Here is a 17512-nt window from a genome sequence, read left to right on the forward strand (position 1 = left end):
GAGCCTAGGAAGATACGAACGAAGAGTGCCAGTTTTGAAGGGCCAGGTGCTGCGGACTACCTATGGAAGCATTTACGAACAAGGCGAGTAGGAAAGGAGAATTCGAACGCCGGAAGAAGACGATGGATGGTGCACGTGATGTCGGACTTATGCCCTACCAGAAATCTGCTGGAAGAAAGCGAGAAGCATAGCAAACTTATTGGCTGGAACAAGTGGAGCTAACTTGTTGGCTGTCGGAGATTAGATGCAGTCGAAAGTGTAGGTTCCTGGAAACAGATTGGTGACCTTTGGTCTAACCAGTATAACGTACACAATTGTGTGCGGGCCAAGAACACGGTCCCATCTCGTAAATAAAATCAGAATCGGCATTCATACACAAATACCAGTAAGATAATGACGCCTAATGCAACGAAGGGTGCAGTGTATGCATAGAAATTACACGGTATGAGCTAATGCGTACTTTTTACAAGAGAAGATACATTCATTCTCCAGGACCCTTAGACTCTGTTGTGGTGGAATTTGGAATTCATTCATTGGGGAAGCCATCGCCGATCTTAGAACTGGTCGATCTACGGTTGCTTAAATGTTTATGGCTACGAATGAGTTAATTTCACAAATTATCTTCAGCTATGTGTTGGGTTATTTTTCGTGTAGAGAGCGAGCCATCCTAGTACTTCAAATTGACTCCGAACATTGTTGCGAAAAAACAGCTGTCGAACATTGCTTTCTTTTAATCGTAAGCTGCATAGGTTAATCTCATTTTTCACTAAAACCTTCCGGTGACATTAAACAAAAAGGAACACACTACACAGGTATCTTTCCAGGAGGTTCACTTCGTCACTCGCTCTTTTATTGTTGGGGATCCCATTATAAATGTACACACGACTTAATGTGCTTAGACACGAGACGGGTAAAGCATCTGCAAAAGAAAAGGCACGGAGAAAACGTTTGTGTTAATTATGTTTGACTGTCCCGGATTCTATTCTAAGCTAGATTCGATACTCACGATTCGAATGCGATGGCCCATGGCGTGTCCGGGCAGGTTGGAGCGGAACCGTGCGCGTACACTGCCGCTGTTACCGTGCGAACGGGTAATCTTGCCCCAGATTGCGCGGATGGTGGACTTCTTGTTGCTACCCGGATGGCTACGCTTTACCTTGCCACGGTACACGTACACGCACCGCTTGCCGATGTAAAACAGGACGTTCTTACGGTTGCGGCAACCTTCAATCTTCAGCAGTGCATGCCCCTCATGCTGATTGCGCAGACCACGCTTGTAACCGGTAAACACAGCCTTGGCCCACAGCCGTCCGTAGCTCTTCTTCGGGCGCGGCAGGCTAGGTTTCGGGGTGCGCAGTTCCTTTGCCCGCTTGACACGGGCACGAATAGCTTCCGGAGTTTGGCGGGACTTGCGGTCTCCTTTCGGGGCGGCCTTCGCAACTTCAGGCTTCGCTCCAGCATCAGCCTTTGCTGCGGTCTTCTTTGTGGCGACCTTCTTGGCCGGCTTCTTAGCGGCGGCGGCAGTATCAGCCATGTTCAATTAGGCTACAATGGAACAAAGGTAAAGGAACATTATTAGCGCGTGGAACTTATGGAACAATGCGAGAGAAATATCCAAGATAAAAGTCGTATCCGCTCCCATAAGCTGGCGCAATTAAGAACACTATTGCTGCCGTTCAGATTATCACTTTCGAATGAAATTCACGTATCATGGTTCAAGAAACACGGCAAAACGCTTCCTCCTCCGGCACAATTCGATTGTCAACAATCATATATTAGCACTGTTTTTCACAGCTTTTGGCAGGATTTCACAATCTAAAATCGGGTGCACCAAAAGCTTCGCACCATGAGGGATAATTTCTGCACGTTTTGCTTCCAGATACGACGAGTTTCATAGGTATTTACGCAAATTTTTGACTCTACCTCAAACAAAATGTGTCCAGCTAGCATACACGATGCCGGAAAAAGAGAGAGACAAGAGCAGCGGTCGCAGGCTACTGTCATTTGACGTTTGTACTGCTTCCGCTTTCAGTTGACAGCAAACTGTGATACAGATATGCGGTCGGGTTGATTTCTTGGCGAAGGGTAATTTTGCATATTCCTTCTGATCCGTGTGGTGAAGGATTTTTTTTTCAGCTTGTAGATGGAACAATTTGCCAACGTTTAGCTGTGATATAATTTTTATAAAACCAAGGCACACCCTATGATTCAGAGCACCAGCATAGGGACTTGAATAAATGCACAGAAATGTTCGAAAGAGTTCCATCAGACAGCAAGAAACATTTCAGTCAAACGCGACATCGCACAATACAGTTTGATTCGATCTGATATGTCTGTTTTCCGGCTTGAACTGTGGGTTTGCAGTGTATAATGAGTAGAATAAATTCTTATTTTGGGCGAGATCGAGGTTGTCGGGCATCGCATTTTGAAATAAATGATTTTGCTCCTCCAAATTATGTTCGAACGTTCAAAATACTGTGCGTCAGCACACCTGTGCACTCTTCACCTTGACAAACCACTTCTGTTTATGTTTTCGTTTAGTTTATGCTTCAGTCCTAATTTGAGCGCAATAAGTTCTTCCTACGTTTAGCAGCATGCAAAACCCGGCATATAGTGATGCAAAATTTATAGAACTCATAAAAAGACAACCCGCAGTGTGGTGCAAAGATGATTCGCTATACAATAACCGAATCGCAGACAAAACAATCTGGAAGGAGATCAGTAATCTGCTAGAAACGGATGGTAAGCTTTTGCTGTTACCTGCCGCTCTCGCGACGGTAGCATATCCTACTGCACTTTACTTTCATGAAATATTTGATTATCATTGTAGTTCACGTTCTGAAGAAAAAGTGGCATGCACTACGTGGCCAATATCGTAGAGAGATTCGTTTGTACGCCGGTAAATCGAAATGGAAGCATTTTAAACGATTAAGTTTTCTTGCGGAAAGTTACAAGCTGCCAGAATCACCATTTGGCAGCCAAAACTTTGTTGAAGGTAATTGTATTGCGTTAGTATAAATCAAACCCATTCTCTTTGTACATGTTTGTTGGTTTGTTTGCAGGCGATCCGATCAGCATTCAGGTACCTCCGCTAGACACGTCAATCGAGCATAATGAGCCCATGAAGGAGGAAACATGCGATTGGTCCTGCAACACGTCCGTATCGCCGAGGGTGGAGAAAATCACGCCAAAAGTTCCGGTTGTAGATATAAGCAATGAAAGTAATTATTATTTTGCGCTCAGCTTAGTAGGTATCTTAAATTCTGTTCCCAAGGGAAATGAATTGGCTGCGCGCATAGCTATACTGAACGTGTTGAAAGATTTTCAACCAGCGCATAGAGAAGATGTGCAAGGCGTTTAAGAGACAACACATTAGGAATAACTAATTTATAACATAAAAAATAAAAATAACATAAAAATGCTTTTGTATACGTCCGTGGCCGTGGATGTTCAATTAGTTAAAGTATTTGAAGCGAATTTAATAGAAATCTGCATTAATATGAGAGAATGAACCAGAAAAATTAACAAACAAAAACTGCTTTTTGTAAAGCATTACTTTTGATTGGTTGACGAGAAAAATACATACCTACCGCTAGGATAAAAATATTCTTGTTTGCTTAATTACTTGTGTTTTCGAGATAAACCTATAGCTTAGGACCTTTAAACAGAGTTTGCAAATAATTTACTAATGATTACGAAAATTTGTCTAGAGGACCAACGTCTCTAAAGCGTATTCAGCTGAAGTACAAAAACAACACATTACACACAACATTCTCCGTACTAATATCACTAAGAGGTTTATTATATTGTTTTAGCTTTTAGATTGTGACCAAAGCGGTATTAATATGTACAAAACACGTTAACAAGCCTTTTCTTATGCTTCGTTCGATCTCTCGCATCATCAACCGTTTCAGTCTATCGACAGGTGCCCTTTTTTTCTAATAGAGAATGCATGTTCCCTTTTCTGCCGTACTTGTTTGCCTTAGCGGTAATTTATGAACCATATACGGGTGCGCATCACTATTGCTTCGCTTGAGTGATCCCCACTGCTAACGAGAACTGTTTCACTAAAAACTTTACAGTTTACAAAAGATAAATGGTTTTGCTTTATTGGCCAATTTCATTCTTCCGTACCACGTGCTGCAAAGAGTGTCGAAAGTTGCTGTTAAAATTAATCTTTCATCAATTGTGTGAATTTGTACAGCGTAAACAAAAGGCCTATCGGACGAAAAATAAATTAAAGCTGGCACACGTTGTTTCCGGTTAGAGCTCTGTATATGCACAGAACTGTATCTAAACGTAAGTGAGCTTTCATGCTCCAACCACACATTCCCTAGCGAAGTATGCAAAAATGATCACCTGAGAGCCTGTCGCAAATGGGGTTGCATGATTTTCCTGTTTCCTTCTGCTGTCCGGTGTGACAATGCACCGCACCGTCCGACCGACAGCGATAACTAACTAACGAAAGGAACGAAAAGGAAGGGCTTTGTTTGCGGAGCGCGCGCAGGAAGGAAGTACAGAACCGTTCGACCACATTACGTAAAGTGGAACTTAAACTGGAAGGGTGACCCGTGATGGAAGTGATGGAAAGGATTACCTCCACCGAACCCATTTCGGCCTGCTTCGGGGTCCAGCGGATCCTGCCCGGCGTCGAACTGTCTCCTCTTTTCCGGATCCGTCAGCACCTCCTTCGCAGCCGCGACGTCGATGAATTTCTTTTCGGCCATTTTCTTTTGATCGCCCTGGAAATTGTCCGGGTGCCACTTTTGGGCCGCTTTTCGGTATGCTTTCACAATTTCCTGCTTCGTGGCGGTTCGCTTTACGTTGAGAATTTTGTAATAGTCTCGGCGCTCGCTCTGCTTCTGGACGCGCTGCGCATGTTCGATGCCATCCTTTGCCCGCTGCAGATTGTCGTTAATCTCGAGCGCCTCGCGGTACTGTGCGATGGCCTCGTCATACATCTCCGCACCTATCAACGCTTCGGCCCGGTCACACATCACCTCCGGATCGGGATAGATGTCGAGCGCCTCCCGGCACCGTACGACAGCATCAGTGAACTCTTCCTCCTTTACCAGACAGCTGCACAGCAGCTGCTTACCATTGTACACAATCATCGGTACGTCCGGTTCCAGCTTGACTAGCTTCTCGCCTCCGGCAATACAGTCCGCGTATCGCTGCTCTTCCTGTGCCTGTTGTGCATCCACGTACACTTTGTCGATCTTTTTGATTTTCTTGTAAAACGGGAAGCAGTCTTTGTGTTCGGGGTCTAGTTTGAGGCACTCACGGATCTCCTTCAGTGCCGCACCAGAATCACCAATGTCGTACAGGATGCGCGCCAGCTGATAGTATCCTTCCGTGCTGTCCTGGGACAGTCGGTTCACCGAGCGGAAATCACTTACCGCCGCCATTCGGTCACCGATGCGTAGGTACATTTGGGCACGCGACTCCCGGATCGGCACCGACCAGGGACACACTTCGAGCAGCTGTGTTAGCAGCGCGATGGCCGTGTTAAAATCGCCCCGTTCCATCAAATCCACGCACAGCACCCACTGGTCGCGGGCCGGTCCAATGCGGCTAAAGTGCATGTTTGCCTCCGGGTTGTGTGGATCCATGCGCAGCACCACCATCAGATCCATCTCGGCGTTCTCGAAGTCGCCCATCTTCAGGTACACGGAACCACGCTGTGCCCGGGCCGCCATGAAGTCGGGCTTCAGGTCGAGCACGCGCGTAAAGTCGCTAATTGCAAATTTGGCCTTCCCGAGGGCGAAGTAAACTGTGCCACGCTTAAAGTAGGTAAGGTAGTTGTTCGGGTCGCCCTCTGCAGATGGATACCGCGGATACCGAAATCGGAAATAAGAGCGAGAGAAAGAGAAAATGAGTTTTGATAAATTGGGGTTGAAATATTGATGTATCGTTGTGCATGGCTACTTATCATCATAAACCATTAGACCCCCGGTTCATAATCGAAATGTTCCAAAGTAACCGTGTCCAAAGGACACGTCACTTGAAACAGACAGTGCAAACAAAACAACAACAAAAAGGGAAAACAGTACGTGTCTGATACTGATAGTGATAACCGTTCGTATGCTGACGAGTGTGAATGTGTTTAAAGGCAAACGAACGTTTTTCACTTGTGCAAATAATCTTAGCCCCTAAACAGAACACAATCGAACGCAATTTGATTTAGTTATTACCATTTGCACAAGTGACACATTAACACACATGCGTTTTATAAAATATAATTCCGTTTTAGGTTCACCTTTAACACATTTAACACAATGTCAGAGAAGGCATTCCATAACAATCAGCTGACAAACGTGCGTTTGCAACATAAACAATGCGCGTGTGTCCCAACCAGCCTGCTTTGAGCTGTAAATCTACCAGTACAGCAGGCACTGCACAACGATTTAATTATGAACCGTACGGTTTCACCATGGAAATGACCGTGTTAAGCTGTGCACGATTTCTACACTACTTACCCACTGCCGCATGATAGTGCGTTAACGCATCCGATAGCTGACCTCGGGCCAAGAAGTCTCTACCAATCTCTAGATGCCGATCGATTTCAGCTTGTGAGGCAGTTTCGGCCCCTGCAATGGAGATTAATGTTTAAACTCATTCAAGCTCATGTCCGGAAACTGCAGGCTATGTTAAAATGTATGTTTGTTATGTTAATTGCATTAAGCTTTCGGGCGAAGACACTGTAGATTAGGCACCACCGTGCGGTTTGTTTGGCTGCAGTACGGGACACGTCAGTACCGTTGCGTGGGAACGGGATCCACCCCCAGCCCCCAGCCCAATAGTAGGGAAACCCAAAGCTTACCTTCGAAAAACAGTTCTATTAATAGGAATAAGAGCACGGTTCCTAACCGTCGGCTATCGGCCAGCTGTGACGAGTCGTGAATATTTAACAACATTTGCAACCCGTATTTGCTCCGTCTTCACCCGTAAAATAATATGCTTCTCTAGGTTTCTTTTCCTTCAACAACCACTTTTTCTCTTGGGGACCAACCGGAAAGTCTCGTACGCGGGTTTTGATTGACTTTGGAGCTAAGCTAGAACTCACAGCACTCTTTGATATGTTTGCTACGGAACGGTTCACTGCATCCACGGGCAATGTTTTGCGATCGTCTGCATCGCTCAATATCCTAACCCACCGCGAACGAGGAGAATTGATAACACAAACGACGATTTTGTTCCTTGTTTTAGCTTTTTCAGCCGATCAAAATTTACGTGTTGACAATCTGCACTCGTCAGTGACAGTTGGAAATATGTGTGTTGAACGCTGATTGGTCGGAAAGGTAAGGGCACAACGGGCGCTCTAAACGAGGGTTAAAATGACACTTTACGAAAGGAAATATTTTAAAATTGGTGAATTATAAAATTGTAATGCTTAACTAGTCCGAATAGAATATTTTATACAAACATACGTATACTGTTACAGAAAAAAAATATCTAAATAATAAACGGTGAAGCTCATACGCTGTTTAAATGCTGTTTAAAAGTCTTGAAGATACAAACACTGGATGTTTGAAGAGGCAAACACGTGTTTTAAAATAAACAATTAAATTAGTACTTTCTGTGAATACTTTTTAACTTAGAAAGAGCCTGTTTGAGGGATCTAAATCTTTATTAAGCTTTAGTATCTCCAAATTACATACTTCCAGAAGATAAATAATGCTTTAAATTAATAATTACATCAAATAGTAGTTAAGACCACGTGATTCTTATTTATGAACCATTACTAAAGGGCACGTAGAAATCCTGCTCGTCATAGTCTAACACATATTTCTCCGTCCATTCGGGTTGATTCCGAAAATAGAGGTTATGATACTTCAAGTCCATAAACTACGTACAACAACGATGACATCAAATATAGCTCGCTTAGGACGCGAACTATACCGCGCCGGTGCGTTCTCTTCGGTCGGCTAAAACATGTGCAAACTGTGCGGATCGCGATTCTCCAATATCACCTCGTCGATAATGGCCCGCACATCGTACGAGATGTCCGTGTTGCGCAAATCGAACTGCTGGAGTGTTTTATTTTCGTGGACACGCTGCAGCAACCGTTCGCCCATGGCCGGCGTAAGGCGATTGGACGAAATGTCGAACCGCTTGATGGTGAAATTGAAACGGATCAGCATCAGCAGATATTCCTCGATCTGTTCATCGATGGAACAGCAGCTAAGATTGAGCCTGCAAGTAAACGAGAACCGGTTCGCAATTACACTGGCAAAGAATGGTGTGTTGTACGAAAAACCAAAATGCTTACTCTTGCAGCGGCATGTAGAACACACTCGTCATTATGAACGAGGCGCCCTCGGTGAGGATGGGATTAAGCCGCAGATCTAACTTTTCGATTTGACGATGCCGCAACCGCCAGGTAAGCTCCTGCACACTCTCCGGGGCTGTGGGTGGAAGGAACATTTATTAAAAGTCAGTACAAAGGTGTGCAAACCCGCGCCACTTACACAAAAAGTTGTTGGTCAGTATAACCTCGCGCACGTTGGGGAACGAGTTCGGATGGATCGGCTCGCAGAACGCACGCAAACCAATGTCCCCGCAGCGGCAGTGCGGGAACGCGATCGTACGCAAGTTAGGACAACCCCTGCCGAGGGCCGCACTGATACGCTTCATCATCGTCGGTTCGAGCTTGCTGCTGTGCAGCCGGAACTCCGTCAACTCGCAGCACCGTTCCAGACCTTGCGTCATCAGCTTCACATCCATCTCGGTGATGGTGGCACAGCCGAGAAAGAAATTATGCCCCACATCCTTCACGTCGTACGTCAGGCTGATGCGCTGTAGTCGTCGCAAGTTCGCCAGCACCACATCGAGCGGCACGTGATCACTGTTGTCCGACAGGGACGGTTGCAGCCGCTCGATACGCAACTCCCGCACGAACGGCGAACAGAGATCGACAATCTTCTTGATCCCTTCCTGGTCGTAGTCGTTCGGCTTCAGATGCTCCACCATCTCCGACAGATGCTGCTCGAGGTAGATCCGCACCCACGGTTTCGTACCGACCTCGATCGGCACGAACGTGCGCCACCGGTGGTGAAACGCCCGCTTCCAGAACGCATCACTACGCACCCGGGCACAAAGCACATCGAGCGGGAAGTTCAGGTCGAGCAGATCGAGCAGATATTGGCGATCTTCGCACAGTGGCAGCTCCCGGAAGTATGGCACGGTCATCCAATTTTCGGCCACTGCTCGCAGGCAGAGTATCTTCAGCGGTTCCGGCACGTTCAGGTCCCAGTCGAGATTGATGGCATCGAGCAAGCGGCTCTTGTCCCGATTTAGATGCCGTGCACACATGTACGCCCGGTAAGTGTTAAGGTCCAGCGTGTTTGGGTACTTCATCCTTGAGACACTTGGTGCACTTGTGGTACACCGACGCACGAATCACACTCTATGTCGCTTATGCAAGGTTGTTCTTCCCGGTAAGAAGCGTTCCGACGCACTAAACAATTCTGCGCATTCTGAAGCAACGGATCTCGCACCCTTTACGGCAACATTTGTGTGTCGTCACACGCTGTTTGATCGATACCGTTTCCGGTTGCAAACTTTCCTACACCACCCACTTGTTGCACTCCTTGTGTGTGTTTGTGGTGCAAAAGGAAGCGAAAAGGTAGCAGAAAGCGCGTTCCACTACTACGTCTGGTTGTTGTGGCACTGGTACAACAACTGCTCGCGTCCCTCGCCGAATATGCCGATGCTACCAACGGGAGAGAAGAAAATTCGAAATGGTGTACGATTGTGCAGGGGGGAAAACCCGCACACAATCGCTTTCCACCATTCAAACCGCAAGGAGTGGGGAAACAAAATTGCACGGGGTCGACGACGTAGACTTTGCTAACGCCCCAGCAGCTGTCTGGTCGCGTCTTGGTTGGTGATGTTGTTGATCGTCCATGTCGCCGGACATGCAAGGTTTGTGTCGTATGACCCAAGGTTTTTTTCTTAGTCGTACGTTGATTAGGATACCGTCTTCAAACAAACCGTTACTAATTCGTTAGGGATGCATCTTCGCTTTACACTGTTACTAACAAAAGATCGGAGCGACTTCTGCTGTACAGCAGAGCAATCATCAGGGTGGTGTCATCAGAAGGAGTAAAAAAAACTGTGTAAATCTGCTTCAATCCATCGCCGCATCACATCTTCAACAGCGAGAACGGCTTGTGTCGCGTGCAATTTTGCTAAAATTAAACACCCTACCCTCTGGTGGCCCGTACGGAGTATGGTTTTATGCCGTTTTTTGTATTATATTTGTTATTGCCTGGCGGCCATCGACGCAGCGACGGAAATCCTCTTGAAAATTATGACGTCCAACCGATCACCGAGAGGATTAACGCCTGCCGTTGTACAAAGCAGAGCGCACACAACACATCTGCGGTTTTATTGGTTCGGACCTGCACACCCCTGCAATGTCCCCAAACGACGTTAATCTGTTATGTTTTCCGTTTCGTTCAGACTTCAACCACCGGTAAAGACCTTGGCAGAGATACAACATATGGGCGGGATATAGGGCAGAATGGTAAAAGGGCATCTGTGTGCGTATACATTTATTTTGAGACATCGAAATATCCCTTTTCTCACACACATTTTCAACTTTTTTTTATTGATTTCAATCTTTACCTAATGCAGAGGAAATGGTTAAGCCAAGTAGGAGTTTATTTACGTTTTCCTGTTGGGTGGAAAACCCGGGAGACGAAAACAGGAGAAAATGGAAAATGAAATCATAACGGATTAGTTGGATGTACACTGTGTAGCAGTGAGAATCAGCGAGTCGTGTTAATATAGGCACTTAGCGTGACCTTCAGGCACATGACGAGGTGGCCGAGAGGTTAAGGCGTTGGACTGCTAATCCAATGTGCTCTGCACGCGTGGGTTCGAATCCCATCCTCGTCGGGGAAAAGTTGCTTTTTTCTCTCTTTCTTACGTTTCTACGTTACACACACCCAACCAACACCCCAGTATGGGGGGAAACTACATTGATCACAGTGTGTTTTTTTAATTTGATTGATTATGCTGCTATTGTTTCATTTGAACATAACTGTTGTTCAATTTAAAATCATTTTTTGTTACATAATCGCGATACGAGTGTTTTTGAATGGTTTACCAAGCGCCCAATAGGAAAGATTTACTACTAAATAGTATATCAACAACAAAAAGCAATGTTTAACATTTTCCAATACTATTGTTTGTATAAATAACAATAGAAAGTAAAAAAAAACAACACGTTTGTAGTTTGAAGCGGGCAACCGGGGCCCCCACAGGACGAGGTGGCCGAGAGGTTAAGGCGTTGGACTGCTAATCCAATGTGCTCTGCACGCGTGGGTTCGAATCCCATCCTCGTCGCATGTTTTTAATGTTGCACGTGATCTAATTTTGTTTTTTTCCGATCAAAATTAGAACATCTGGCAACAGAGAGTATTATGATACTATAATCATACTATTACATACTAACATCTTTAAAAGTATCACGAAAAAATTAAATACAATGAAGATGACGAAGATAAACATGCGGTAAAGCTTTCCGTGGTATAATCACATATTTTAATATATATGTATATATATATATATTTATTTCTTGTTATATAATATTTTTTTGGTATTTATATTCATATATACTCATTCTCTCTTTCTCTTGCTTTTGTTTGCTCCTTGTTTGTTTGCGAGAATGAATGAATTTGTTGCTTTTGCTTCCTTTCGCACGACAAACTACGCACTTTTGTTTTGTTTGTTGCTTGCCGCGTACAGTGTGCGTGCAGTGGTCTACTTTTATAATTTCTTTTGTTTGCTTACACACACGCACACCATTTTCTTATTCATCATCTGGCGGTGTGCGTATCGTAGTATGATAGAATCTTTTAGTTTGTTTGTTTTTTTGGTTGTTGGGTTTACTTCCTTTTTCTTCCATTCACGTTCCTACTGTTATGCCATTTTGTTGCCTCCAGTAAAAGTGGGGTTATCTTTGTCAGGCATTTCCCAGTTTTTTGTATCATTTTGCTTGGTTTTTGTTTTTAAGTTGCTGTTGTCTAACTGCTTCTATATGTACTTCTTCATCATCATCGTCGGGGCTGTCGCCCAATCCCTGTTTCCTCTATTTCCGTTCTCCAGCGACGGGGAAACACCCGAAACAATGCAAGGGTGGTACACGACAAACTGCTTTATTACGCCCCCGGGGATCATAACACCTTTCGATCAAGGCGCTCCCCCTCCTCTCTCCACACACAAACACACACACACGCACATCTTCGTTTGTCTACCAAAAATTTCATATCCATATATCTCCATATATCGCCATATATCGCCCCTCAACTCAAAGAGGACTTGTTGCTTTGTTTCACATGTTTGCTTTTGTTTTACGACACACAACAGCGACATTGCACACACACACACACACTCACATACATTGACAGACGCACTCGATCCTGGCACGTTCACAACAGTTGTGGTATTGGTGGAGGGGGGGTTTTGTTTCGCTTTTCGTGTGTGCAATGATCAACTATTGTTTCCACATTGTTCGTTTCCACTTACCAAACAACAAACAAAACACTTGTTTGTTGTCCGTAGTTTTCTTAGGTTTTCCATTTCCTACTAACCGTTTTTCTTTTCGTTTTCGGTTTCCAATTTAACTTGCTAGACGCAGCGGGAACTGGGTTTTGATTTTCCTTCATTGTCTCTACATTGTGCGTGCGTGTGCGTGTGTGTGTTTTGCAGTGAACATTACAATTATTATTCCTTATTTATTTCATTTGCAAAAAGCTTCATGCCTTCCATGTGGTGCTTGCTTAGTGGGTGGTGGGGTGACAAAAATTTGATGGTAGAGCTAGAAACGATCCTTCAACAATAAAAGGTGCTTTAAAAAGGGAGAAAAACGAAACAATGAGAAACCATAAAGAAACATAAATCATTCTTATCTAAAAAAAATACAAAGTTCACTGCCACGGTAAGCATATATCGTTCGCCATCGAAGAAACATGACAACTAATCTTTTTAATTACATTCATATTAAATCAACTCGATCGTACACCTACAAACGCGCAATTCTAGTAAATTGCTTAAAAATAAATACTCACTTCCTTCAACAAACTAATTTTCCATACATACACACGCACACACGCACACACATACGCAAACATTTGAGCGAATTCAGTGATGTAATTTAAAAGGAACAGGAGGAAGAAAAAAACTACTACCAACGAAAGTTCGCTGCGAATGTGGAACACGCAGCGGAAGGCGGCGAAGAAGGGTGGTGGTTGTTGTTTTCTTTTCTTCTCTTCTTAGGTACACACGGTGGGACATTTTGGTTTTTGCTTCATGCGTTCTTCATTTTACCTACGAAACGGATTCGATATATACGATATGCTGCACCCGGAGACAATGGACCGTTGTTTCAGGCAGAGTGGCGAGGAGGTTGGTTGTCGGGGAAGATGTATTGCGTGCTTCTCAAAATGGCGCCCGCAGCAACAAAGATTTTACACAGTCACACACACACACACACACGCACGCACGCAATGACAGGCCGTGTATGCACACAAACACATACAGGCGTAAGCACCCTTTTCACTAGTCACGAAAATACGGACGACATAATCTCAGTAGACTGATCTTGCTCCTGTAAGATATCCACCATTTTGTTGCTCCAACTGTAAATCACCAGCGCTCTCACACACACACACACACACACACACACACACACACACACACACACACACACACACACACACACACACGAGCGTGGAATGCTCCTGCTTTCTTTAGTTGTTTGCTTTTTTGACAAATTTTCTTCATTTTGCTTTGCTTTCAATGCATTTTTAAAACCACTTGCAACATTGATCGCTTGTGTAATAATCTTCCAGTTTTGTTTTTGCTTCGGTCATTCTTTGTATGCTAACGAGCTTTATTTCGCTCGCTTTCGTTCTTTCCCTATGCTCGATTCATGTTTATAAATTTCTTAATTTATTTCTCACTTTTACTTTGTTCTTATATGTATTTTAATATATCTATATGTATATATATATATATATATGTCTATATATATATATGTGTGTGTATGTGTGTGTGTTCTGCAATATATATATATATGCCTTTCTCTTCTGCTATGCTTAACGCATGTGTACAGAAACTGCGTTATGCTTCCTTTTTATTTGCATGAGCGCTCGTGTGTTTGTCCTTCCTTATTTACTTTCCTCTGCTAACTGTTTGCAGTGCTTGGTGGTTTTGTTTTGTTTTTTTTTTGTTATTTTGTGTTCAACCCAGCCTACCCAGCGTACTATTTGCTGCTCCTTTCTCTACAAGCTGTCGTACTGTCTCTTCCAAGCTTTGTGTATGTGTGCGTGTGTGTGTGGTGCTCTGTGTTGTATCCTTTCATTTTTTACTTTCCCGTATTGTTTTTTTTATTGTTGTTTTTCTTATTTCGTTTTGTTTCTTTCCTTCTTATTTTTGGTATATGTTCAAGTACACAAAGTTCGCCTTGTTTCGAGGTGTTATGTATGTTTTTTTCCCTTTTGTTTCTAGATGTTTCACTGCATGTATTTTAATTTGTTTGTTTCTCTTCCCGGCTGCACACGGCATTTTAGGGCAGAAGGTTGCTTTAGTTTTGTGTGCTCGCTTCGGCCATCGGTCAACACACCACCGGTACGCGGACGCGATGCATTTGTTACGGGGGTTAATATTGGAGTGTTTTAATCTACCTAACATGCAGCTAATGTACACGAATTTCTATTCCATCGCGCCAATTGAGTTCTATATGTTGATTTCCAATGGGAGGGTGTGTTTAATGCGTGCCCCGTCTTGCACCGCATCTCTTTTCGCGTATTGTTTGTCGGCCCAATTGGGAACGGATCAAAACTATGCCATTGGCAATTCACCAAAACAAATAGTTTGATGCGGGATACGCTAGTTCCGACAGGCTGATGTACGTCATGAGAATGACACCGGCCCATTTAGTTCGATAAAACCTTTGCAACGGAACCGACACGGATCGATTCGAGAACCGCATCGCGATTGGCGAAGGAAAACTCAACAAAACCCCAACAAAACAACATGCTTGTGTAATCAAGTAAAAAGTTATGTAATTTACTATAATGCACAAAATGGAGGTAATAATAATCATTACTTGCCAAATTGAAGCTGATTTGTGCTGTCGGAATTATTACAAATTCTAACTCACAAGACATTACCCAATGCTCCAAAACTAACTGGTCCATGATTCATACGTTAATCCATATAAATTCATCACCAACCTCTGCACTTAATGTGTGCCCACAAGGAATTTTCTGCTGGGTTATTCTGTTTCTGCACAAAAAATGCAACCTACACTTCCCTTCAAACAATCTAAATCAACCACAAGCCGGTAAGTTTCATACAACGAGACAATGCTTTGTTCCGCCTCAACAGCAGCGTTCCACCTTGCTTACTTCTTTTTTATATCTGGCAAGGCCTTTCATTTGCGTTAAGATCTTAATGCGTTCCGTGACATACTTATATGGGTTTTTTTGGTTTATAAATTTTCTATCTTAGATGTTTGCTTTTGTGCGTGTGTGTGGTTTTTGTTTTGTTTTCGGTTTTTAATATTATCAGACGGATTTTTTTCTTTTTTACACGTTCATTCATTTTTTCCTTATCGTGTGCAGCTATGCGCGCGTCTCATTCTCCAAACATACCGTGGCCGCCCAGTGACGTTTGCTATTGATACTTGTACATGCACGACCTATCAATGGTGGCATTGAACGCGACTCTTCCCGTCGCAGCTATCTGGTTATCCAAGGTGCTAAGGTCTAATCACTCCCTACCCACTGCACCCACGTCCTATTTTTCCACCACCCTTGTTCACTACTCACACCGGAGTACCGGTAAAGAATCGCGCATGAACGGAAGATAAATTGTAAAAAAGAAGCCCCATTTCCATCGGTTTGTTCCGTTGCCTGTCAAATTCGTGGATACATTTGACGACCGATCACACGCATATCGGCACACGCACCCGTATATGAAAGCTCGAAGCCTCTGTACTGTTGTTGTAACTGCAGTGAGAGCTAATACGATTACATAGTAGTATTGTTTGTTTGTTTTGATTTTTTTTTTTGTTCGTTTCTTTCTCGCTTTCTAACTTTTCTGGGACCCGACGTAATCCACACACACACACACACACTACTGTAAGCGACAATCACAATGAAAGTTACACGAACGACGAAACACGTTAACCGATAGTAACAACTGAATACAAAATTACAACATTGCCTGTACTATTGTGCCGGTGAAGCCATCACACTTGTTTTTTTTATAACAACAATTAAGTTTTCTACGGACGGTAGGTTTCTCTCTGTGCTGGCGTGTGTCGAATTGGGAGTAGAAGGAAAGCCCAATGTACTCCTTCGGCGTGGCTCGGGGTTTCCCCTTTTCCGGGGACCTAAACACATGCACATCGGATGGCGGAGCAGGAGATCAACCGGGTAGAAATACCTACCGTCCGTTCAAAACATAAAACAAAAACACAAGTATACTATTACTCCATTATGTAACATGTCTCTCAGCTCCAACCCGCTGTGGAACCAAGCGGAAAACGTGCTTCAGATTATGCTATTACATATGTTACATAATTTGTTTTCAACGGTTTAAAGAAAAACAAACAGCAAATAGATATGCCACGTTTGGTAGGAAAATGAATCTCCGGGGTTAAATAAATTAAACTGTTCTCCTTTACATCAAGCCCTGTTTTGCAACTGTTCCCGCAAAGCTTTTCTCGTTCATAAAACAGCCAGTTCATGCTCTACACGTTCGACCATCTTGTGCACCTTTGGTTTTTTGATCATCTCATAAATTGCCTCTTGATTTGTTTTCCTAATTTAAACATTCTTCACTAGTCAACATCCATCCATACACACACGCACACACACACACACACACACCGTTACGATTACTATAAATAAGTTGTGCTAGTTAAAAGAAGTAAACCGAATACTGCACGTTTTACAGCAAACATTGCAAACCTGATTGCACAGTAATAACACATATATCCTCTCTCTTTCTAGTTACTAACAATTAGCTAACCTATGGCAAGGGTCTCATTCCAGCAACCAGCACAATCCCTAACACCACTCCAGAAGACACGTTCGAACGGAACGGATAATCAAAAGGAAACTGATCGTTTTTTTGCATGATCGCGCTATGTTGTGATCCAAACAGGAGGGAAATGGTTGTGAGTGAAATTATTCGTTTCGGTGAACTACAGCGCGATTCCATTTCAACGTGAAGAATTTTGTGTGTTCAAGTTCCTTCCCTCTATTTGTTTCGGTCTGTTTTTACAACCGTTTTCGGTCCGAAAGACACGGTTCAGTTGAGATTTTATCCCCATAATGTTGTTGCACATTTCGGCCAGGCATTACATTACCGGACGGTACTATAAATTTCATGTACGAGATAAAATTATCCACGAGTAGCTGTTGTGCTAACACTTTACTGTTTTTTTTTCTGTTTCTTTGGTAGAAATATTATTCGCTAGTAAAACCAT

The 17512-nt window shown here is 43.6% G+C and overlaps 4 protein-coding genes and 2 non-coding genes across 6 annotated transcripts; 3 read left to right on the forward strand and 3 right to left on the reverse strand.

Moving 5' to 3' along the window:
* Positions 1-790: 790 nt before the first annotated feature.
* LOC128310212 (60S ribosomal protein L35a) lies at positions 791-2009 on the reverse strand. The gene is made up of 3 exons (XM_053046798.1): positions 1924-2009; positions 1007-1545; positions 791-919 (listed from the first exon to the last, which is right to left on the reverse strand). Exons 2-3 carry the CDS (start codon positions 1532-1534, stop codon positions 896-898), a joined length of 552 nt encoding a protein of 183 aa, XP_052902758.1. The 5' UTR covers positions 1535-1545; positions 1924-2009; the 3' UTR covers positions 791-895.
* A 566-nt stretch (positions 2010-2575) lies between these two features.
* On the forward strand, positions 2576-3570 carry LOC128298347 (uncharacterized). Its single transcript, XM_053034097.1, has 3 exons — positions 2576-2742; positions 2831-2995; positions 3063-3570. The coding sequence occupies exons 1-3, from the start codon at positions 2595-2597 to the stop codon at positions 3359-3361; spliced, it is 612 nt and encodes a 203-aa protein (XP_052890057.1). The 5' UTR covers positions 2576-2594; the 3' UTR covers positions 3362-3570.
* Positions 3571-3779: 209 nt separating this feature from the next.
* LOC128309683 (dnaJ homolog subfamily C member 3) lies at positions 3780-7227 on the reverse strand. The gene is made up of 3 exons (XM_053046125.1): positions 6824-7227; positions 6480-6590; positions 3780-5818 (listed from the first exon to the last, which is right to left on the reverse strand). The coding sequence occupies exons 1-3, from the start codon at positions 6915-6917 to the stop codon at positions 4536-4538; spliced, it is 1488 nt and encodes a 495-aa protein (XP_052902085.1). The 5' UTR covers positions 6918-7227; the 3' UTR covers positions 3780-4535.
* A 540-nt stretch (positions 7228-7767) lies between these two features.
* Positions 7768-9410, reverse strand: LOC128298128 (dynein regulatory complex subunit 5). The gene is made up of 3 exons (XM_053033867.1): positions 8472-9410; positions 8273-8408; positions 7768-8196 (listed from the first exon to the last, which is right to left on the reverse strand). Exons 1-3 carry the CDS (start codon positions 9358-9360, stop codon positions 7929-7931), a joined length of 1293 nt encoding a protein of 430 aa, XP_052889827.1. The 5' UTR covers positions 9361-9410; the 3' UTR covers positions 7768-7928.
* A 1413-nt stretch (positions 9411-10823) lies between these two features.
* Positions 10824-10905, forward strand: Trnas-gcu (transfer RNA serine (anticodon GCU)). The gene has a single exon. It is a non-coding gene; the product is annotated as a tRNA-Ser (tRNA).
* A 368-nt stretch (positions 10906-11273) lies between these two features.
* Positions 11274-11355, forward strand: Trnas-gcu (transfer RNA serine (anticodon GCU)). The gene has a single exon. It is a non-coding gene; the product is annotated as a tRNA-Ser (tRNA).
* Positions 11356-17512: the final 6157 nt, after the last annotated feature.

This window comes from Anopheles moucheti, chromosome 2 (assembly GCF_943734755.1).
Source record: "Anopheles moucheti chromosome 2, idAnoMoucSN_F20_07, whole genome shotgun sequence".
Classification (NCBI taxonomy): domain Eukaryota; kingdom Metazoa; phylum Arthropoda; class Insecta; order Diptera; family Culicidae; genus Anopheles; species Anopheles moucheti.